Below are 25,063 nucleotides of genomic sequence, written 5' to 3' on the forward strand. Positions count from 1 at the left end.
GGTAAATACTGGTATTAAAGTGGTATCGGTTCACCTTCATATTAAAATTTCCTGATAATTTACTCACCCAACCAAGATGTACATGTCTAAAAGTCGAAAAGAAATTAAGGTTTTTGATAAACATTCCAGGATTTTTCTCCATATAGTGGACTTCAATGGAGCCCAAACGGTTGAAGGTCAAAATTACAGTTTCATTGCAGATTCAAAGCATTATACACGATCCCAGATGAGGAATAAGGGTCTTATCTAGAGAAACCATCACTCATTTTCTAAAAAAAACGAATATTTTATACATTTTAACCATAAATGCTCATCTTGAACTAGCTTTCTTCTTCTGTATTAGAATTCCGGCAGTGTAGACGCTGCTAAGTGTATTACTGCCCTCCACAGGTCAAAGTTTGAACTAATTATTATATATTTGCACTAGCATGTTGTATATGACAATTTAGTTCAAACTTTGACCTGAGGAGGGCAGTAATACAGTAAAAACCTTAAAGGTGCCCTAGATTGTTTTTTTACAAGATGTAATATAAGTCCTAGGTGTCCCCTGAATGTATCTGTGAAGTTTCAGCTCAAAATACCCCATAGATTTTTTTTTTATTAATTTTTTTAACTGCCTATTTTGGGGCATCATTAACTATGCACTGATTTTTTCAGCACGGCCCCTTTAAGAGATGCGCTTCCTCTGCCACACGAGCTCTCGACTATATATACATCGCATAAACACAGTCCACACAGTTAATATAACCCTCTAATGGATCTTTACAAGATGTTCGTTATGCATGCTGCATGCATGCTTCGAATTATGTGAGTAAAGTATTTATTTAGATGGTTACTTTTTATTCTGTGTTAGTTTGAGGCTATGCTACGTGGCTAACGGGCTAAAGCTAACATTACACACTGTTGGAGAGATTTATAAAGAATGAAGTTGTGTTTATGCATTATACAGACTGCACGTGTTTAAAAATGAAAATAGCAACGACTCTCGTCTCCATGAATACAGTAAGAAATGATGGTAACTTTAACCTCATTTAGCAACATGCTAATGAAACATTTAGAAAGACAATTTACAAATATCACTAAAAATATCATGTTATCATGGATCATGTCAGTTATTATCGCTCCATCTGCCATTTTTCGCTATTGTTCTTGCTTGCTTACCTTGTCTGTGCACAGATCCAGACGTTAATACTGCCTTTCCTTGTCTAATGCGTCGAATGGGCTGGCATTATGCAAATATTGGGGTCATACATTTTAATGATCCCGACTGTTACGTAACAGTCGGTGTTATGTTGAGATCCGAGTGTTTTCCGGAAGTCTTTTAAACAAATGAGATTTACATAAGGAGGAGGAAGCAATGGGGTTTGAAACTCAATGTATGTCTTTTCCCTGTACTGAACTCTTGTTATTCAACTATGCAGAGGAAAATTAAAATTCTGATTCTAGGGCACCTTTAATTTCTTTTTGATTGAAGAATGAAAGACATGAACATCTTGGATGACATGGGGGTGAGTAAATTATCAGGAAATTTTAATATGAAAGTGAACTAATCCTTTAAAAACAACAAACACAAACATCACTTTCCCAACATAATTGATTCTTTTTTAATTTTCTTTAGTTTACATTTACAAATTCAAGTACATTTTCTTTAAAAAGGCGTAAAAAGATCCCATATATTACATCTTGATGGTGCTAACAAACCAAAATTGCCTGGTTCTCATTAAAAATTAGAAGAAAACAACTAAAAACAATTACCTGATAAAAAGGTTTCAGTATAGTAATTCACTAAGTGATTATATAAATTATAATATAAATTAATAGGCATAATTTCACCATACAGTATTGTCAAACCATGCAGGAAGATACAGATAGTCTAATGATGCGATACAGAATAATGTACATTATTATCGGATGGTTTCTTCTTTATACATCCAGGGCTTCTTTCACCTAAACTGTGGAAAATAAAAGTACAAGAATGATTTAAAGTCTGAATGTCATTACAATGGCAATATTGACACTGGAAATACAGGTAAAGTGGTCCAAAGCAAACAGCATCTGTTAATACTTACTGCATTCTTGAGGATGCTGCCTGATTTATGAAAGATTGAGGTTCGTTTAGAGCCGGTTTTGGCAGGCTCGGGTGCTGGGGGATCCGGTCTGGGCGGGTCCAGTCTAAGAGGTTCGAATCTGGGTGGATCCAGTGTGAACACATCCAGACTGGGCAGTTCCATTGTGGGCGGATCAGGAAAAACAGTAGGCAGTGAACTGTCAAAACTATTGGCTGCACTTTCTGGAGGCGAGTCCATTGGGATCCCTCCTATCTCATAGTGCTTTTTCCTGAGCTCTCCCAACCGTACGCGCTCGTTCGCCAACTGCTTCTCCAACTCTAACACTTTCACCTGTAAACAAACAGGAGATTATGTTTATGCATTTCAAGTCAAGCGTGAAATGGTATTTGCATGTCATTTTACTTGCAAAATGACTTGATTTAATCCTCTGGGATTTGATTGGATGGTGTAAACAACATTTTTGTATCAGAATGTATTCTGAGTTAAATGTGAGTTTGCAGCAGTGTCGGAAATGAATGGGATTTGCTTGCTTTCTGTATCTAATTTATTCCATTTCATTTTTCATTCTACTAAAATAGCCAATCTAATTCGTAAAAAGCAATACACTAATTATTAATGATTTCACAGTCCTACCCTGTAATGAGTTCCTGTTTTTTTTTTTTATTATTTTATAATAGATATACTTTATGTTGGCTATTTTTACATGATGTAATTGTTATATATAAATATATGTATGCAACTTTTGACCAGCATTAAAGTGATAGTTCACCCAAAAATGAAAATTATCCCATGATTTACTCACCCTCAAGCCATCCTAGGTGTATAAGACTATCTTCTTTCAGAAGAACACAATCAGTTATATACAAAATATCCTGGCTCTTCCAAGCTTTATAATGGTAGTGAATGGGGGGCATGTTTTGAAGCCCAAATAAGTGCTTCCATCCATCCATCATAAAAATAATCCATACAGCTCCAGTGGGTTAATAAAGACCTTCTGAAGTGAAGCGATGGGTTTTTTAAAGAAAAATATCCATATTTCTAGTTCTAGTTCTGGCGTCTCAGTGACCTCTGACCAAAGATCACAGCAAAACACCGGTCTCGAATTAGAAGACTAAAATGAGAATTTTCAAAGAGAAATGTCGGAGAGGAGAGGACCTTGAGTTTGTTGTACAGCCCTATTTGTTTGAACCACGAGAGGCGTCTAGTCTCACCGAAGCTTACGCTAAACCTACATCCTACAGCCATTGCCGGAAACCAGTTATTATAGTTAATGTAGTTTTAAATATTAAATTTTCTTCCAAAAATCCATTGTTTCGCTTTAGAAAGCATTTATTAACCCCCTGGAGCCGTATGGATTACTTTTAAGATGGATGGATGCACTTTTTTGGGCTTCAAAATCTTGCCACCCATTCACTTCCATTAAAAAGCTTGGAAGCGCCAGGATATTTTAATTATAACTCTGATATTTTAATATATAACTCTGAAAGAAGATAGTCATATACACAAGGGCGTAGATTTGGTTTCAACATTGGGGGGGTTGAGCGTTGGTATTATTTTTTTTAATTATTTTTTTTTCTATCTATCTATCTATCTATCTATCTATCTATCTATCTATCTATCTATCTATCTATCTATCTATCTATCTATCTATCTATCTATCATAACTTTATGGAATTTATCTATAACCATTAATCAAATTCTAGTGATTCTAAAAAGAAAGAAATTATGTTAAATATTGAAACTGCCAGTAGGTGGCAGCGATTCGACGTTTTAATGAGTAAGCTACTTAAATTGTTCATTCAAGCAAATTCGTTCAAAATCAGATTAATTAAGGAAGAAAACAAACACCGATGTGAATACTTTTGTCATTGATAAGACACTATTGAGAAATGAAGTAACAAAACAGACGGCTGTTTTGGTAACCGGTTACAGTTGCACTGATAGTTATGGCTAAATTGCAATGGATTAGCTAGCTAAAATATATGTGGAGTGTACTTAGCTATTACAATGTTTTCATACCTCCTTCTCAGTACATGCTTTATTCTTTTTAACGTCCCTCTTTGAACAGAAGTTTAATATAGTCGGCTGGGCAACAGTTCTCTTCATTTTTTGAGCTACCCGTGCTCTCCTTTCAAACAGTACAGCACCACTCGCGTTGTTTTGGTGAAAGTGCGACGCGCATTGGTTGGGCGTTACCAATTGGTTCAATGGAAGGAGGTATTTTTTTGACTCATTTATTATGACAAACTCATATTCGATTAGAAACAAAATTATTGTTACAAAATAAATGAATTATACATATGTTAATATAGATCTACTGTGATTTTCATGTTGAAATATTGGGGGGGTTGTAACTGATAGATTTTAATATTGGGGGGGTTACCTCCCCCCCATCCCCCCCGAAAACTACGCCCCTGCATATACACCTAGGAATGGATTGAGGGTGAGTAAATCATGGGGTAATTTTCATTTTGGGTGAACTATCCCTTTAAATAGTCTGTGCAAATACATATAAATGCCATGTCAGATGCAGCTTCTGTTCCACCTTGGCACTGTAAAGATGGCTTTTGTTGATTTTGATTGCATTTTATTGGTAATAGTTTTCTGATTGATAGAAGAAACTGGTTAAATTTAAGTATTTGACATAAAAGACAACAAAGATACATTTTAAGGTAATTAATAAATAATAATAATTAAATAATTAAAGGTGCCCTAGAATTAAAAATTGAATTTACCTTGGCATAATTAAATAACAAGAGTTCAGTACATGGAAATGACATACAGTGAGTCTCAAACTCCATTGTTTCATCCTTCTTATATAAATCTCATTTGTTTAAAAGACCTCAGACGAACAGGTGAAACTCAACATAACACTGACTGTTACGTAACAGTCGGGATCATTAATATGTACGCCCCCAATATTTGCATATGCCAGCTCATGTTCAAGGCATTAGACAAGGGCAGCCAGTATTAACGTCTGGATCTGTGCACAGCTGAATCATCAGACTAGGTAAGCAAGCAAGGACAATAGTGAAAAATGTACTGTGAAATGTGGTTAAAGTTACCATTGTTTCTTACTGTATTCACGGAGACAAGACTGTCGTTATTTTCATTTTTAAACACTTGCAGTCTGTATAATTCACAAACACAACTTCATTCTTTATAAATCTCTCCAACAGTGTGTAATGTTAGCTTTAGCCCGTTAGCCACAGAGCATAGCCTCAAACTCATTCAGAATCAAATGTAAACATCCAAATAAATACCATACTTACGCGATTAGACATGCTGCATGACAAACACTTTGTAAAGATCCATTTTGAGGGTTATATTAGCTGTGTAAACTTTGTTTATGCTGTTTAAGGCAAGCACGAGCTCTGGGGGCGGGGAGCACGAGAATTTAAAGGGGCCACAGCCTAAATCGGCGCATATTTAATGATGCCCCAAAATAGGCAGTTGAATAAAAAATGAATAAAAAAATCTATGGGGTATTTTAAGCTGAAACTTCACAGACACATTCAGGGGACATCTTTTAAAAAGACGTTCTACGGCACCTTTAATAAATCCTTCCCTTACGAATGTAAAAAAATGGCTATGTAAATCAATTCCGGGGGCAAATATTGTCCCTTAATTGAAAAGTGAATTTCTGACACTGGTTTGCTGTGGCACTCTACTCCCCTCCTAAACTTACCTGGGAATCCATTTCTTCTGTTTTGAGCTTTATAAGAGACAGGCCAGAAAAGTCCATGGAGTCTGTGGGAAAAAACAGGACAAACTTAATGTGCTTTCTGGCGATGTTGTGGACGCTATAAACTTCACTACTTGCGTAGAGTATGTTTCTTGCTTTTTGCATTTGTGTCCATGACACTCACTTTTGTCCTCAATCTGCATTTGTCCTGACTTGGTAGATGTCACCACAACAGCGGCCATGTCATTCACGTGGCGGGATGCCTGCTGTAAAGCATGGAGCTTCTTGTTGCCTCGATCCGCCTTTACCTGTTAAATGAAGGATCGATGTGTCAGAATACACTGATTTGATTGAACTGAAAGCAAACTTATATCGATCTCATGGATTTTACCTTTGAAGCAGCGACAAGCTGTGCCGTACTGGCCGCGATCTCATGAGAGCAGACGATCAGCTCTTCATATTTTCCTTTATCAGTCACGACTTTATCAGCTGATTCACTTTGTGAGAATGTAAGTAACAGTTATGGGGGCCGACAGTAATAAATCCAGGTTAAATGTACACACTCAAATGTACTCACAGCATCTGCGTTGCACCCCATCCGACAGCCTTTGATGCAGAGATGAGACCCTCCGTCCAACGCGAATTTTTAGCATAAAAGTCTTTAACAGAACCGGCACCCTAAGACACACACAAGACCCTGCGTTTAAGTGTGTGAAATACGTATTATTTATTATCTTAAATTGCTCCTATAACCAAATCGTACCCGGCCACTTTCCACAATGTCTCTCTGCAGGTCAGTAGAGGCCATCACCAGCATGTGTATAGCCTATGGACAAGGTGACAGAAGTGATGAAAAATTACATTTATCTTGATATATACCACTGTTTCAAAGATTTTTTTATGTTTTTGAAGGAAGTTTACAATTTTCAACCAGGCTGCATTTATTAAATGAAAAAGATAAATATCGTGAAATATGATTACAATTTAAAATACGTTTTTTTCTATTTGAATATACTGTAAAATGTAATTTATTCCTGTGATCAAAGCTGAATTTTCAGCATCATTACTCCAGTCAACAGCTGATTAATATTTTTGTGGAAACTATCAAAAAAGTTAAAATTCAGATTCAAGGTCCATGAGGGCCGCCAAAACATTCGAGGTGGATGGAGCCACTTTTACTAAAATGGCTATAACTTGGGAACGGAATGACATACCAAACTCGGGCATGTTTTCACGAGTCGCGAAATACGTAGCAGTGAGTAAAAGCATGTTACTTTTTTTTTTTTTTGCCAGAGCAGATAATAGGGTGAATGCGGTACGTTTTTATGACGTTGCTTTTTAGATGAATCGCTGCAGTTCTCGATTTGACATTTGCGCTCCGTTTCGTTTTAAAATAACGTCCCACTGACCCTACGCCTAAACCTACCCGATGGCGTTAACAAAAGCAAACGTGACGTAAGAAGCGTCCGCGATCGTGTACCGTTTTTCAGATCGTTTAGATCTACATTTGTTTACAAAAGCGCTTTGAAGTCGTGACATGATATTGCATGAGGAGACGTCAAAACGAGGCTTTACGAATCCATAATCCGACCGTCGTCGAAACTGTCTGTGAAAACGAGCCAAAGCACTCATTGACGTTTTACCGGCCTTTAGCGTTCGCTTCTGTCGGAGACTGCAGCCAGACGTACGCGCCGGTACGTAATTTTGTGTCTCGCGAAAACGTGCCCACGGGTAAGTCTCTCCCATGAGACCAGGTTGGTAGGAGCTCATTCTGTGGTCACATGAAAAAGGAAGCAGCAACTGGCCACTTGGTGGCGCTATAACAGGAAAAAAACATGAAAATGGCTATAACTACTTCTACTTCATTACTTAGTCCGAACAACTTGAAAATTGGCATGCAGTGTCTTTGTCCGAGGTGCCATGATTGTCTATGAAGATCTCAAAAAACATGTTCGCCATCGGCTAATGAAGTTTGAGAAGCTATCAAACAAGGTTAACAGAGTTCGATCGGAATGAAACTAACTGGGCCTGTTTGACTTGCCGCCCTAGAGGCCTGTGAGAAATTCGAAAGAAATCGGCCACCAGGGGGGGCGTCTTCACATTTATCACGTACGTAAAGGATCACGTATCGCACGTTTTTTCGCACGTGCCCACAACATTTGTACCACATGGTAGAACTCCTCACTCTGAGCAATTTTGCCTCTAGCAAACCACCGCTGTCCATCGAATCATTCGTTAAATATGGGAGATTATTTAAAAAAACAACTTTGGTGAACTAGTCCTAGGTTTTTGGCTCAACCTCGATAACTGTTAAAAAGCTTAAAAAACTATATATTTCCTGTTGTAAATTGCCTGTAATGGCTGTAAATGTCTTTTCTATCTATGATCAAGGTGGTTGCAGGCTTGCTAATTAAAACATAATACCTTTTTACGCATGTTCAAAGGCCTTAAAGCGCTTAAACGCTGAAAATTGCTGCTCGCAGCTAGATTAATGTATTGTCACTTTTGATCAATTTAATGTGTCCTTGCTGAATAAAAGTAATTTCTTTCAAACGTTTGAACAGTAACTCATTCATCTCTGTGAGTCTAAACATACCTTCATTAGATCCGAACAGGAGCCAATGATGCTGTAATAGAACAAAACACAAACACTGAAATACATAATACATAAACTTTATGTTATCTTTAAAAATATATCCCAAACTAACCTTTGGTTAACTTCCAGTTTCACTCCAGATGTATCTCTTCTTGCCTGGCTCAATATTTCCTGTATTACATAAGAAAAACCCATGAAGTCATAGCAAATGAGCCTCGAGTTGAACTCAACATCATGAACACTTACATCCATTCTCAGCACAGCATCTTCAATGGCAGAGGAAGTCGCAGCCATTTCCTTATCAACCATATCTGCCAGCTCTTCCTTCCGTACGTCTGCTCCCCTGGGCCGCAGGTCCTGCGAGAGACCGGGAGAGAGGTCACTTATTATTCCACACAAGCACCAGCAGCATATAAAGTCTGAAGATGCCATCTCTGGTCCACCGCACCTGTCCTTGGTTGAGGATACGCTGGACCACGTAGCGGACGGCAGTGGGGTCTGCTCTCGGGAGGGTGGCCTTCATCTTCAGCTCTTTAAGGTACTGGAGACAGTGAGTGGCACAATCCCGACAGTTATCCGTCAAACCTATGGAGAAATTAACCAAAACTGCATCATGTACATGTTTAAGTATGGTTTTTGAAGCATGGTAGATGTTTTGCTGCTGATTTAAGACGGTAAAGCCGCTCTAAATAAGCTTGATCAATATGGTAAACCACATTGCAACCTGGTCTATGGTTAACAGTCCAGTCTAGGCCAGCTAGGACCATCTAAGGAACATAAATGAGCAGATTGGACAAGCTAAAAAACATGCAAAACCATCTAGTATTAGCTGAATTTTCTGATATAAAACTATGAATGACTGAAAGACTGTGTTAACGCAACATTTTTTAAAAGAAATTATTAATGTTTTGTGTATGTTTTGTAGTGAAAGATTCATTTTGATGGTCAACTGCACTGTATGAAATGTGCATGTGTATGTGTGTGTTTTTTTTTTTTTTACAGTAAATAATAATTGTTGCTCTCACGGTCAGCTTGGTCTGTTGGTGCTGAATGGGCAGTGCCTGCTCCGTTAACAATAGTGTCAGCGATGAGATGGGAGAACTGGGTCACCGACCTCAACAAACCACTCGCATCTAGAAGAAGAGATTACATCACATTAACAGCTAGGACTGTATGATATTGAAGGAAAATGCGATAACTTGTTAAAGGGGACCTATAATGCCCCTTCCACAAGATGTAATCCAAGTCCCTGGTGTCCGCAGAATGTGTCTATGAAGTTTCAGCTCAAAATACCCCACAGATCATTTATTATAGTTTGTTAAATTTGCCCCTATTTGGGTGTGAGCAAAAACACGCTGTTTGTGTGTGTGTCCCTTTAAATGCAAATGATCTGCTGCTCCTGGCCACCTTTCCAGAAGAGGGCGGAGCTTTAACAGCTCAACAACAACAAAGCTGGAGAATCTCACGCAGCCAAAATGAGGATTGTCAGTAACGGTGTTCAGCCTTACATTGTTCAAACTGGAGTCGACACTGATGGAGAGACTCAGGAAGAAGTTACAACTTTTAGAATGAAACTGGAAATTATCCAAGTGGATAAATTTACGTAGTTGCTTTAGAGTTGATTCAACTCATCGACTAGCATGTGCAGTCATGTTAATCTTTTGTGCAAATCCAGTGTTGAATTGTCACCAACCCCGAAAGAAGATTGTTGTTTGTTGTAGTCCTTAAACAGAGAATTATTTAAAAGAAAATATCTCCCTTTGCACTGAACTTTGAGCGTCGTAACTTTGCAGATGTTGTTTATGCTCAAACAGCAACATTACACACTAACTAAAGTTAAAAAAGTGAAATCACAATCAAGGACCCCTTTAAATAATGTGATATTCTTTATGTGATATGAAAATGCTTTAAGTGTGTAAAATCAATTGAAATTATATATAAATATATTTAAAAACTTAAAATGATATTACTAATATATATGTTTCACCTTCTTTCTGGGAAAAGAAAGCACGACTACAACTTCTGAAAGTGAAGAACAGTGATTTAGCATTATATCAAAGGTAATGTCACAAATCTGACAATGGCATATATATATATATCTCAACCTGAAAAATTCACATCAAGATCATCCAGGTAAACAAAAACACCTGAAACTAGGGGTGGATGATTAGTTATTTTTGTTACAGAAACTGAATAATCAAATGTAAAATTAAAACAATGCATAGTCTTCACATTAATTAAATATACATTGATTCATATTAATACTACAAAAGTTATTCAGTTAAGAAGAAGTGAGTGATTTTCTCTTTTTCTTTTGTTGTTTGACAGACAGCAGCAGCAGGTTTACTGTTTTAGGCTGCTGTCACTTTAAGAACTAAAGCACGGATCCTATTGACAAACATCCGATTTCTTTCCTTGTTTACGTTCACTTAAGATATAACTGTGTGTTTACATAAATACTCACCAAGATACTCAAATACTCGCATTTGGACATAACTGTGTGTGTATTTGACCATTTGAGTGCAATAAGCCAGAAAACTGAATTCAGGATCGCACGCTTTCTGAGAGATGGCTTTCTGTGTGCATGTTTGTTTTCCTCAGCTTATTGTTCTTAATAACTCTTTTTAACATCAAGCAAGTCACACGTAAGTAACAGTCACGTGCCCAGTCTATTTATATACCAATTATCAATGTAAAGCTGCTTTGACATAATCTGCATTGTAAAAAGCGCTATATAAATAAAGGTGACTTGACTTGATTATTCTCTGCTATATGCATCAACCTAAAACTTTGACTTTTCACAACTTTTTGAAGTAGCCTATTAAAATCATTCAGATATTGCAAGCCGTTGTGATATGCATATTGCAATATTTCAATAATTTACTACTAACGGCTGAACCTGTAACTTACTGATGAGAGCAACCTTACCATCATAATTCCTTAAATAGGCCGCATGACTCTGCTGCATCTTATCAATGGATGCTAATGTCAACTCAGCCCGATTTATCAAATAATCTGCAAACAGAGATTAGAGATATATAGAGTAAAAGAACTGATGAGGATATTAAGAGGTATGAGGAGGACGAGGAAGGACAGACCTGGGGTGCTGATGCAGCGCACATGTAGCGGATCATCCACTTTGGCCACGGCGTCCAGCACGATGCCCTCGGCCTCCACCACGGCACACTGCAACAGACTGAACTGCTCGTCCTGCAGCCTTTGCTGCAAAACTCCTGAGTCCTGACTCAACTGCACAGAAAAACACACCACAAAGACAACAATTAACACCCTTAAAACACACTAGAGTAGATCCACCTGGGCTACATTCTAGTTTAATAGGTTCAGAGTGTTGTACCTTTTAATGTCACACTTTGAAATGTATCGTAATTCAGTATTAAATCATACTTAGATTTTCTAAGTATGCTTCCATGCATGCTTTCTGGAGGCATCTTGCCCACAATCCCTTGTTTTTTTCTGACCTTAGCCTGCATTTGGTTGTGCAGCGCTGCCACCTCTCTCTGACATCTGTCTCTCTCCTGCAGCAGCGTGGCCTGGTGGAGTTGGGCGGCCTGACGCATGTTAGTGATCTCAGCCTCCTGTTCTCTCACTGAACGTAGAAGAACCTCCTTCTCTGCCTGCAGACCCACCAACACGCTGCTCAGCTGGTCTCCTGTCTAAAACACACAAACGAATAAAAATAAAGTATAGTTTTGAAGGTGTAGTGGTGACAAACTGTTTACATCCTTGGTTGTAGAATATATTGGCCAGGCTGTGTTATTGGCTGATAAGACATATATATATACATACATATATTATATATATATATATATATATATATATATACATACATATATATATATACACATACATACATATACATACATATATATATATATATATATATATATACATACATACATACATACATACACACATATATATATATATATATATATATATATATATATATATATATATATATATATATATATATATATATATATATATATATATATATATATATATATATATATATATATATATATATATATCTCTTTTGTAAAATATGTTAATTTAGTATATTTACTTTTTTTTGGTAACTAATATTTTTATAATTCACTCTGAATATTGGCATAACTAATATTTATACAAGTAGCTTTTATATTATATTACAAAAACTGTATATTATTATTTTATATTATTAAATTATATTATATATCATATTTCATAACCAATATTTTTATTATATGTTATTATATTATAATAAAAAATATTCTATATTGTATATCATATTTCAGCACTATTTTTTTAATCTTTTCTAAAATAGGTTAATTTTGTATCTGCAATTTTGTGAAATTTACTCTTTTTTTTGTCAATAATATTTTATAACTAATATTTCCACTCTCTAAATATTCACATACCTAATATTTATATAACTAGTGATCATTATATTATATTATAAAACTGTATATAATATTTGCTATTATTAAATTATATTATATATCATATTTCATAAAATATAAAAAATATAATAAAAATATATGTTGTTAGTAATAATAATAATATTTTATCAATATTTGATATTATTAAATTCTATTATATATCATATTTCAGTACTATTTTTTTCAATCTTTTGTGAAAATGTAAATTTGGTATTTCAATTTTGTGCATTTTACATCATTTTTATGTATATAATATTTTATAACTAATATTTCCACTCTTTAAATATTGACAACTAATATTTATATAACTAGTGTTTATTATATATATTATAAAACTGTATAATACATATTTCATAACATATTTTATTATATTTTTATATTTTAATAAAAATATTCTATCAATATTTGTTATTATTAAATTCTGTTATATATCATATTTCAGTACTATTTTTTTCAATCTTTCGTGAAAATGTAAATTTGGTATTTCAGTTTTGTGCATTTTACATCATTTTTATGTATATAATATTTTATAACTAATATTTCCACTCTTTAAATATTGACAACTAATATTTATATAACTAGTGTTTATTATATTATATTATATTATATAAAAAAGATTATATTAATGTTTGCTATTATTAAATTTTATTATATTTCACTACTATATAAGCTATCAACCAGCCAGCCTGTTTTCATCATCAGATGTTGTAAAAATGTTGCAGAAATTGCATAAATTTAAACATCCACACTTGCAAATGTTAGTAAGATAAAGGAAATCCTCACAGTTTCTTTACTGTTCAGAGCGCTCTGAGCACGCAGCGCCTCTGCTCGCTTCTCCTCCAGCTCACGTCTCAGTTTCTCCATCTCCAGCTGTTGCTCCTGCTCCCGACACAACTGACCACAAACACACAGCAAAACTAATGACTAAAACCTCTCATTCTTATGTTATTTTGTGGCACTGAGTGTAAAATTGTGATAGCAAAAAAAAAAAAAAATGCATGTAAGTCGACACTAATGGGCTTAATGGGACATTTGTCTAGGTTGTCCAACATCACAGGAAGTTGCACTGACTTTTTCCTGCAGTTGGTTCTGCAGTGCTGTCATCTCTCTCTGATGTCGGTCTCTCTCCTGCTTTAGGGTGGTCTGGTGGAATTGGACGGCCTGACGCAGACTAGCGATCTCAGCTTCCTGATCTTTTACTGTACGAAGGAGCGCCTCTTTTTCCGCCTGCAGACCCACCAACAAACTGCCCAGCTCATCTCCAGCCTACAAACACACAGAGATCACAGAAACAGTACAGGATTTTTTAATACATTCAGTTACTAATCAAGAAGCATGAAAATCTGCATTCATTTCATTTATGTGCATGGATGGAGGTCCTACCTTCTCTTTGCTCTGCAAAACATTATGGACTTGGGACATTTCAGCTCTCTCGGTTGCTAGCTCGCGTTTCAAACGTTCAATTTCTGCTCTCTGTGCCTCCAGCTGAAAATTACAGTTCCGTCAATGACAGGTGGCCAATATATATCTTTATCAGGTACAAATAAATCTACAATGGACACTTTCTCTTTTAAAATAATAACGAGCAAATCAAAAGTTTGGGGTCAGCAATTGTTTTAAGAAATTGATACTTTTATTCATCAAGGATGCATTAAATTGATCAAAAGTGACAGTAAAAACATTTATAATGTTACAAAAGTTTCCATTTCAAATAAATGCTGTTCTTTTGAATGTTCTATTTATCAAAGAATCTTGAAAAAAGTATCATGGTTTCCACAAAAATCTGAAGCAGCACAACATTGATAATAATAATCAGAAATGTTTCTTGAGCAGCAAATCAGCATATTAGAATGATTTCTGAAGGATCATGTGACACTGAAGACTGGAGTAACGATGCTGAAAATTCAGCTTTGCATCACTAGAATAAATTACATAAATTAGTGTTATTGTATTTTTGCAGCCTTAGTGAAAATAAGAGACTTTCAAAAACATTAAAAAATCTTACCAACCCCAAAATATTTGAACAGTAATGTATGTGTAAAATAAAAACATATATAAACGTATATGCACGTCTCATTTGGTGCCATGCAATTTTAATTCAATTATTATCAAATATATACACATATTGGAATTATATCAGATTGATATCTGCATCAGCCAATGAAAAACTCCTACTGGTCAAGCAATACGTTCAGTGTAGTGTCCAGGTTAGTGTGAGTGGTAAGAAAACTTCTCTAAAGCTCAAAAATGATTTATCAAAGATAAATGTGTAGAGTGTGACCTGGGCGCTGTTGTCCTGTCTCAGTTGTTGTATCTCTACCGCCATCTGTTGTTTGGCCGTGAGCAGTTCCTCCTGCGCTTGCTGAGTGCTGCTGATCTGCTTCACCATCTCTGTATTCTGACACACACAGCAAAGACATTTCACTTTCTTAAGTTCATATAGGATGAATGAAGGGTTTTTTTTCTCTCCAAAACTCCTTGTGTCAACATATTTCTTGCATTAAGTCTCAAAAATGTGAGGAACATGATCACTATGCGTTTTGATGAATTTTGTGCAGTTTTACTGGAGGCTCACAAGTAACAAAATTACAGACACTGCTTGTCATTAAAATGTGAGGAAAATAGCTAAATAATTCAGTTATCATAGGCACAAAACCTTTACCTTCCGCATGAGATCAGCATGTCTGCTGACCAGCTCGGCATGTTTCTCTTTGAGTCGAGAGAAGTGTATCTGAGCAGTTTGAGCTCTGCCTAAAAACATGAGAACAAGAGATCAGCCTCACTGAGATTTTCACATACACTACTGTTCAAACGTCTCAATTTATTTGATCAAAAATACAGTAAAAACAGTAATATTGTGAATATTATTACAATTTAAAAGAACTGTTTTCTATGTGAATATATTTTAAAATGTAATTTATTCTTGTGATCAAAGCTGAATTTTCAGCATCATTACTCCAGTCTTCAGTGTCACATGATCCTTCAGAAATCATTCTAATATGATGATTTGCTGCTTAAGAAACATTTATGATCATTATTAATCTTTAAAACAGTTCTGCTGCTACATATTTTTGTGGAAACCGTGACACACTTTTTTAAGATTCTTTGATGAATAGAAATTAATTTGAAATAGAATCTTTTGTAACATTATAAATGTCTTTACTGTCACTTCTGGTCAAAGTAATGCATCCAAACTTATTGTGAAGTGTTACCAAAAAATCTCAAGACCCCAAACTTTTGAACGTTACTGTGAAAATTGTAAAGTGTGTCTGGGGTCAGAGGTCACTCACTGCCCGCATCATCAGCCGTGGCCTGAATGTTGGCAGCGACTGCGGTCTGGGCTCTGAGGTTCTCCACCTCCATGCGCAGACGTTCGTTCTCCACCAGCGCCATCTGCTTGTGCGTCCGCTGGTCCTCAAGCTCAGATTCCAGTTTATTCACTTGTGTTTTGAGCTGGACCACGGCGCGCTGGGCCTGCAGACACATGAATGATGGGAATCAATCACAGGAGAAGAAAATACTTCTTCAAGACAGATGTAATTAAAGTCAAATGTCTAACCTCCACTTTTATGAGCTCCAGCTCTGGTTTCACCACCTCGAGTTCCTTCCTCAGAGAATCAGCCTCAGTCTCTCTGAATGAAAAGAAACGTCAAACGTTTGGACACCAATTTTTTCATTATTGTTATTATTATTTTCCCAATTTTATAAAAAAAATAGTAAAGTCATCAAAATAATGAAATAATTATGGAAGCTTGTTTCTGCCATGAACTAAACAATAAAAAAGGTAATAGCAGAATTCCGTGTCAAAAAGTCAGAATTGTGATATAAAGTCAAAATTGTGAGTTGTAAAGTCAGAATTGTGATATAAAGTCAGGATTCCAAGTTATAAAGTCAGAATTCCGAGTTGTAAAGTCAGAATTCCGAGTTATAAAGTCAGTATTGTGATATAAAGTCAGAATTCCGAGTTATAAAGTCAGAATTCCAAGTTGGAAAGTCAGAATTCCAAGTTATAAAGTCAGTATTGTGATATAAAGTCAGAATTCCGAGTTATAAAGTCAGTATTGTGATATAAAGTCAGAATTCTGAGTTGTAAAGTCAGAATTTTGAGTTATAAAGTCAGAATTGCAAGTTATAAAGTCAGAACTGTGTGATTTAAAGTCAGAACTTTGAGATATAAACTCGCAATTGCATGTTATAATGTCCAATTGTGAGGAAAAAAGACTGACGAATTTTTAGTCTATATCTCAAAATTCTGACTGTATATCTCACAATTATGAGAAAAAAGTCAGAATTGTGAGATAAAATGTCTTTTTTCATTTTTTATTTCATGGCGGAAACAAGCTTCCATATTCTATAAATAACACAACTCATCTTTTTCGACAAAACTAATTTAAGCATCAGAACAAATGGTTTTATGATCACAGGAAACATCATTTCATTCAAGTGTGTCTAAACATTTGATTGACTAACTTTGTCTCAGATGCTTCTACTAAAATTTCTTTTGACACTAATGAGTCAAGACGACATCAGTGCTGACATTTGCTCTCTGTTTATGCATATTAAATAGATCTCATTTGTGAACTTTCTTTCATAAAGCGAGTAAATCTCAGGTGTGTGTTACCTTTGCTCTGGTATGTCACTTGGAGGGTCAAACTGGTTGTAACCGTAATACTGTTGAGCAAAATAATCCAATGTTAAGATTGTCAAAGATGCAGAAAAGCACTTAAGATCTTCTGTGAGCCGATCTACTGGGCTACAGCTAAAGCTCGAGCACTCCTGACTGTTTTTACCATCTGGTACTGTCCTTCACCAAAATCCAGCTGCGTCTCCGTATCATCATCATCAGGGATCCTCTCGTTCTGAACGACAACGGGCTTCACGTGATCCGCGAGTGACGCCGCACGCAGGAAATTCGGAGGCTCCTAAAACATTCAGAAACTTTAATATTAGCAGCATATATTCATATGCATTTACCCAACATGTTACACCATATGACAATTAGTGTTTCTTTTATAGCATTTTGTGATTTGAAATTCAATTAAATATTTATGTGAAAATCTTACATTAGGAAGATCAGGGATCTGAATGATAGTTTTGAAAAACTCCATCCCTCTCGCTCTCTCGAAAAACTGTGTCAAACTGTGGAGGACAAAGACAGACCATAAACAATTTGATCAACAATGGTGAAGTCTTTTTCCATGCCAAACATTAAAAGTACTAAACATTTGACCAACTTTTCTTTTGCACATTTTAATGTTTTGATGCCTGATTTTACTTATAAATTTCTAGATTTGAGCTTTGGTGTCGATGCTTTTTTTTTTTTTTGCCCCTGTAGTCAATAATTTTATCCCTTAAAACTTATCTTTAATCACCAAAATGCATATTTAAACTTTTTTTTTTTTTTTTTTTTCCCTGTGAAAAAAATTCTTCATGCCTTAAATAGCTTGAATGAAACTCCACACCCTTGCCTCATTAAGCAAACGCAGATCTGGCACATTGATGTGATTGGTTACAAGGTAGTTTGTGACGTCAGAAACACCAGCGATTTCAAACCACGTTTTTGAGATCACTGAAAATACTCAGCAATTCTGGTTTTAATATGCTTAAAGACAAACCATGTGTAAATTCAATTCCAAACAATATTAAAAACTTGATTTTCACCACAGGTGAACCATAATATTGGTCATTGGCAATAACAAATCTAATTGCCAGCTTTCGGTATTAACCAAAATTTACTGCAGACCGTTACCTGTTGAACTGCTCGCGGAATCGTTCCCTGTGTCCTAGCAGAGCGTCCATGGGTATTCCTGTGACACAGATGCACAATGGATGTTGATCTGAATGGAAATGATTCACATAAATAAAGGGAGAAACATGTAAAGAATGAAACTCACGACTGTGTAGCTTGAACAGGAGCTTGACCAGGAAATGGTAGAGTGGGCCGCAGTCCTGAATGACCAGAACCAGCGGTGCCAGACGGCACTGACCCACTGCAGTGGTAGAGCTGGTGGAGTTGGACTCCATCTGCTGGAAAACTGCATTTAAAAAAGTAAAATATATATATATATGTATATTATACATGCACTACTCATGTCTCTTCTGCTCACCAAGGCTGCATTTATTTGATCAAAAATACAGTAAAAACAGTAACATTGTGAAATGTTTTTACAATTTAAAATAGCTGTTTTCTGTGTGAACATATTTTAAAATGTAATTAATTTCTGTGATGTCAAAGCTGAATTTTCAGCATCATTACTCCGGTCTTCAGTGTCACATGATCTTTCAGAAATAATTCTAATATGCTGATTTGCTGCTCAAGAAACATTTCTTGTTATTATTATCAATGTTGAAAACAGTTGTGCTGCTTCATATTTTTGCGCAAACAATGATATTTTTCCCCCCCAGGATTCTTTGTAACATTATAAATGTCTTTACTGTCACTTTTGATCAATTTAATGCATCATTTCTGAATAAAAGCATTTTTCAAGTTGGATTAAAAACAAAAAAAAACATTATTGCATCCTTGATAAGACATTACGCTTACCTGTTTCCTGCAGCTTTAGAGCTGCTTCCATGTAGTCCAGAACTTCACCTGTCATGTCAAACCTGTATAAATAGCAATCATGAACATTTATTTCCATTAACAGATTAATCAGGAAACTCACTAAATCATTAGTAATGCACTTACACTTTGTTGATATCAATGGCAATGGCTTTATCAAGAACTTCCTCAGGAGCTTCAAGGTTTGGTAGGATTTCTAGATGCTGTGGGGGAAACAACATATATTATATTATATATATACAGTGGCATGAAAAAGTATGTGAACTCCTTGCAGAATCTGTGAAAATGAGAATTATTTTAATAAAATAAGAGGGATAATAAAAAATGCATGTTATTTTTTGTTTAGTACTGTCCTGAGTAAGATATTTTACATAAAAGATGTTTGCATTTAGTTCACGAGACAAAACAATAGCTGAATTTATTAAAATAACCCCATTCATAAGTATGTGAAGCATTGATTCTCAATAATGTGTGTGGTTACCTGATGATCCACGACTGTTTTTGTGTTTTGTGATGGTTGTTCATGAGTCTCTTGTTTGTCCTGAGCAGTTAAACTGAGCTCTGTTCTTCAGAAAAATCCTCCAGCTCCTGCAGATTCAGCAGTTTTCAAGCATTTTTGCATATTTGAACCCTTTCCAGCAGTGACTGTATGATTTTGAGCTTCATCTTTTCACACTGAGGACAACTGAGGGACTCAAACTCAACTATTAAAAAAGGTTCAAACATTCACTGATGCTCCAGAAGGAAACACGATGCATTAAGAGTCGGAGGGTGAAAACTTTTAAATTCAAATATCAAGGTAAATTGTACTTAATTTTTCTGCCGGGAAACATGCAAGTATCTTCTGTTGGTTCCGAAGGGCAGTACTAAATGAAAAACAAAATAAGAAAATTGTGACATCTTCATCCTGTTCAAAAGTTTTCACCCTCCGACCCTTAATGCATCGTGTTTCCTTCTGGAGCATCAGTGAATGTTTGAACCTTTTTTAATAGTTGAGTTTGAGTCCCTCAGTTGTCCTCAGTGTGAAAAGATGAATCTCAAAATCATTCAGTCACTGCTGGAAAGGGTTCAAATATGCAAAAATGCTTGAAAACTGATGAATCTGCAGGAGCTGGAGGATTTTTCTGAAGAACAGAGCTCAGTTTAACTGCTCAGGACAAACAAGAGACTCATGAACAACCATCACAAAACACAAAAACAGTCGTGGATCATCAGGTAACCACACACAGTATTGAGAATCAATGGTTCACAAACTTATGGACAGGGTTATTTTAATAAATTCAGCGATTGTTTTGTCTCGTGAACTAAATGCAAACATCTTTTATGTAAAATATCTTACTCAGGACAGTACTAAACAAAAAATAACATGCATTTTTTATTATCCCTCTTATTTTATTAAAATAATTCTCATTTTCACAGTTTCTGCAAAGGGTTCACATACTTTTTCATGCCACTGTATTATATATATATATATATATATATATATATATATATATATATATATATATATATATATATATATATATATATATATATATATATATATATATATATATATATATATATATATATATATATATATATATATATATATATATATATATATATATATATATATATATATATATATATATATATATATATATATATATATGAGAATGACCAAAAATGTTACTGAAGGAAACATTAAACTTGCCTTTAAATGGAAATCGATTTTGATGCACAGCAGCTTGGCGTACAGCGCAACAATATGTCCGTATCTATCATGTAGATTCCCCTAAAAGCACAGCAAACACATGGAAAATTTAAGTTGAAAGATTCACATGAAAGAATTTATATGAGATGATGTAGATCATGACTGTATAAGATCCAGATAATTTTAGACACTCACCCATAATGTGCCCATCTGTCTGATGCCTGCGGTGTGACCTCTGCTGTCTCGTAAAGTCTGAAAGAAAGTAAAACAAAAATGTTCTGTTGTAGAGTCATTTTAGATAAAGTAAAATTAAAGCCATCTGATGATACTGTGACTGACGTTGGGATGGCCGTCTCGTAGCAGTTTGTGCACCATGTGGCAGAACTTCCAGCTGAGGATGGCGTTGCTGGACAGCGGCAGACTCACGGCATGAGACCAGAACGTGACGGCGCCACCTTCTTTATGTGTGCCTAAAATGATCTCTGTACAAATGTTTAGGACAATGTACTAGTCCAGATGATATATAGCAAAGATGATATATGATGACAATATGATAAAGATGATATTTCAACTGCCTAATTTTAAATGTAACTATATTATCGTCCAGCTTATTATATAAAATTAGATATCTAAGTATGTATGTCCAAATGTATTTGCATACATACTCAAGTAAGGTGAACGATATATACTAATATAGCAAATCTCAACTGCTTGATTGCTTGTAACATTGCAAAATGTAAACTATATTATTGCTAAGCTCTAATCTGCTAAATGCAACATAAAGATAAAGATATTATAAACATTAACATCATTATTGTCTGTAAAGCTTTGAAACAATGTTTACTTTGAAAAGTGCTAAACATAAATTTGACTGATTAAGGACATACTGTTACTGTAAAACTTGGACATCTGTGTGTAATAATGCTCATTAAAACGCACAAATATTTATGAAAATGATTATCGTTTGAGATATATGAATAAAACATCATCCCCACATCAGACTAACAAATGCTGTATTAAAACAATACTGAAGGATACTGCGTCCATATTTCTCTTTGATAGGAGCCTCTGTGGTGGTGATGGATTTGGAGATGCTTTGAAGCTGTGAAGCAGATGAAATGAAGATTTAATATAAAATCATTAATATAACACATTAAATGATGCACACATGTAATGCTGAATGAATATGACAGTTTAAAAGATTAAATGCAAATTAAGCACTAAATAATTGTTGCCAGGCTGATTTTACATATTTAACCATTACGAACAAAATTACAGTTCTGATTCTGATCTGATCATAGTAATAAAATAATTATACACTGCCCGGCCAGAAAGAAAAAAATTCTCTGTTTGGATTTAAAAAGGCAAATGATTGGATCATCATTACTGTTTGGCAGCAGTTCTTCTGACCGTAACTGATGGAGTGTGTAGCTTTTCATTTCTTAAACAAGCATGTAGGAAGACACATCATAGCCATGTCAAGATTCATCAGGCTCAAATTGTGAAAGATTGGTTCAGAGAGCATAAAGAATCATTTTTACACATGAATTGGCACCTCTAAAATTCATTGAAAGTCTTTGGGATGTGCTGGAGGAGACTTTACAGAGTGCTCACCTCTTGCATTGTCAATAATACAAGATCTTGACTAAACATTGATGCACCTCTTGATGGAAATAAATGTTGTGATGTTATTTCCATCAAGAGGTGCATCATTTTTTGGTCAAGATCTTGTATTATTGACAATGCAAGAGGTGAGCACTCTGTAAAGTCTCCTCCAGCACATCCCAAAGACTTTCAATGAATTTTAGAGGTGCCAATTCATGTGTAAAAATGATTCTTCATGCTCATTCACAACCAATCTTTCACAATTTGAGACTGATGAATCTTGACATTGTCATTCTGGAATATGGCCATGATGTGTCTTCCTACATGGTTGTTTAAGAAATGAAAATCTACACACTACATTAGTTACGGTTAGAAGAACTGCTGCCAAACATATAACATGCTAGAAACATTATCACTGTAATAATGATCCAGTCAAAGACTCTTTAGTATTAAAATCCAAACAGCAAACTTTTTTTCTAACTGGGCAGTGTATAATACCATATTCATACCATGGTATTAACATAGTACACCAAAAGTACTTCAAATAATACCATGGTGCATATTAAAAAGATATTACTATGGTAAAACACATTACCATGGTACAAATATAGCAAGGTATGACTATTGTACATAGGCACATGTCCAAACAAAACAGTATTACCATGGTACATGCCCAAAAAAGATCCCACATGGAAAAATACTATAGTAGTTTATAGTAAACAATAGTGTTTTTGAACCATACTATAGTAAATTGTAGTATACTGTATATATTATAGTATTTAAAAAACACTTTGTTAATGAACGCTACAGCAGACAGTAGTATTAACTATAGTAAACTGATAATACAGTAATATACTTCAGTTTTTACTACAGTAAACTGTAATGTATTGTGGTATTATATATATAATATATATATATATATATATATATATATATATATATATATATATATATATATATATATATATATATATATATAATATATATATATATATATATATATACACACACAAACTACCATTCAAAAGTTTGGAAATATTACTATTTTTTATGTTTTTAAAAGAAGTCTCTTATGCTCATCAAGCCTGCATTTATTTGATCAAAAATACAGAAAAAAAACTGTAATATTGTGAAATATTATTACAATTTAAAATAATAGTTTTCTATTTTAATATACTTTAAAATATAATTTTGTTCTGTAATGCAAAGCTGAATTTTCATCAGCCATTACTCCAGCTTTTGTGTCACATAATCCTTGAGAAATCATTCCAATATGCCTGATTTGATACTCAGTTATTATCAAAGTTGGAAACAGTTGTGCTGCTTAATATTTTTTGGAAACTGTGATACTTTTTTCAGGATTAACTGATGAATAAATAGTAAAAAAAAGAAAGAACAGCATTTATTCAAAATATAAATATTTTCTAACAATATAAATCTTTACTATCACTTTTTATCAATTTAACACATCCTTGCTGAAAAAAATATCAATTTCTTTCAAAAAGAAAAAAAATTACTGACCCCAAACTTTTGAACAGTAGCGTATATCGTTACAAAAGATTTTTATTTTAAATAAATGCTAACATTTTTTAACTTTTTATTCATCAAAGAATCCTGAAAAAAGTACCACATTATAAACAAATATTAAGCAGCACAACATTTGTAATAAATCAGCATATTAGAAGGATTTCTGAAAGATCATGTGACACTGAAGACTGGATTTAATGATGCTGAAAATTCAGCTTTGCACCACAGACATAAATTATTTGTAAAGTATATTATAATAGAAAACCAGTATTGTAAATTGTAATAATATTTTAAAATATTACTGTTTTTTTCTGTATTTTTGATCAAATAAATGCAGGCTTGACGAGTTTCCAAACTTATGAATGTAGTTGTAGAAAACTTAGTATTGGGTAAAGTAATTTGTTTATATTACTATAGTTGTTATATTACCACAGAAAGTCTATACTTTACTATAGTATGGTCTAAAAACACTTTAGTATTTTTTCATGTGGGTGGTATTAAACTGACTCAGGGCCCAAAAACATGGTATTATAATGACCCATGTCCAAAAACCAGAGTGAAAATGAAAACAATGTATTAAATATGGACTTATACATTTTAAAACTAGGAAACTGTATCAGGTGTTTACTGTCATATTACATTATTATTCAAAGAAAACGCTATATTAATAATAATATTAGGATTTTCGGTGAAAGTATCATTAATACGTCCTTTGTAAAATATCAATGTCAAATATATCAAATGCTCGTTGAAGTGCGAGTAAATCTCACCTGTAGTTTGACGAATTGCTCCTTTTCCGCTGCTAAAGCCTTTTCAGATTTATCCGTTTTCTCGTTTTTCTTAGATTCGGTTTTCTTTGAGGCCATGTTTAACTTCTTCCT

At 34.5% G+C, this 25,063-nt stretch overlaps 1 protein-coding gene across 2 annotated transcripts; it reads right to left on the minus strand.

Annotated features, from left to right (window-relative positions):
* Nucleotides 1-1,244: 1,244 nt before the first annotated feature.
* Nucleotides 1,245-25,055, minus strand: LOC137029397 (huntingtin-interacting protein 1-related protein). Of its 2 annotated transcripts, XM_067398995.1 has the most exons (34): nt 24,953-25,055; nt 22,089-22,152; nt 21,390-21,532; nt 21,246-21,302; nt 21,051-21,131; nt 19,481-19,557; nt 19,337-19,398; nt 18,687-18,827; nt 18,542-18,599; nt 17,856-17,931; nt 17,583-17,714; nt 17,414-17,463; nt 16,352-16,424; nt 16,083-16,266; nt 15,455-15,543; nt 15,074-15,190; nt 14,176-14,277; nt 13,864-14,058; nt 13,576-13,686; nt 11,830-12,024; nt 11,449-11,599; nt 11,279-11,365; nt 9,376-9,483; nt 8,799-8,935; nt 8,597-8,707; nt 8,463-8,521; nt 8,351-8,381; nt 6,518-6,580; nt 6,332-6,432; nt 6,146-6,251; nt 5,939-6,062; nt 5,758-5,819; nt 2,070-2,399; nt 1,245-1,952 (listed from the first exon to the last, which is right to left on the minus strand). In XM_067398995.1, exons 1-34 carry the CDS (start codon nt 25,046-25,048, stop codon nt 1,944-1,946), a joined length of 3,582 nt encoding a protein of 1,193 aa, XP_067255096.1. In that variant the 5' UTR covers nt 25,049-25,055; the 3' UTR covers nt 1,245-1,943. The 2 variants fall into 2 exon arrangements, with proteins under 2 accessions (XP_067255096.1, XP_067255095.1); XM_067398994.1 differs by lacking the exons at nt 21,051-21,131; nt 21,246-21,302; nt 21,390-21,532; nt 22,089-22,152; nt 24,953-25,055 and having other exon boundaries at nt 18,687-18,816; nt 19,481-19,504.
* Between the last annotated feature and the right edge of the window lie 8 nt (nt 25,056-25,063).

The sequence above is a fragment of the Chanodichthys erythropterus genome, chromosome 10 (genome assembly GCF_024489055.1).
Source record: "Chanodichthys erythropterus isolate Z2021 chromosome 10, ASM2448905v1, whole genome shotgun sequence".
Taxonomy (NCBI): domain Eukaryota; kingdom Metazoa; phylum Chordata; class Actinopteri; order Cypriniformes; family Xenocyprididae; genus Chanodichthys; species Chanodichthys erythropterus.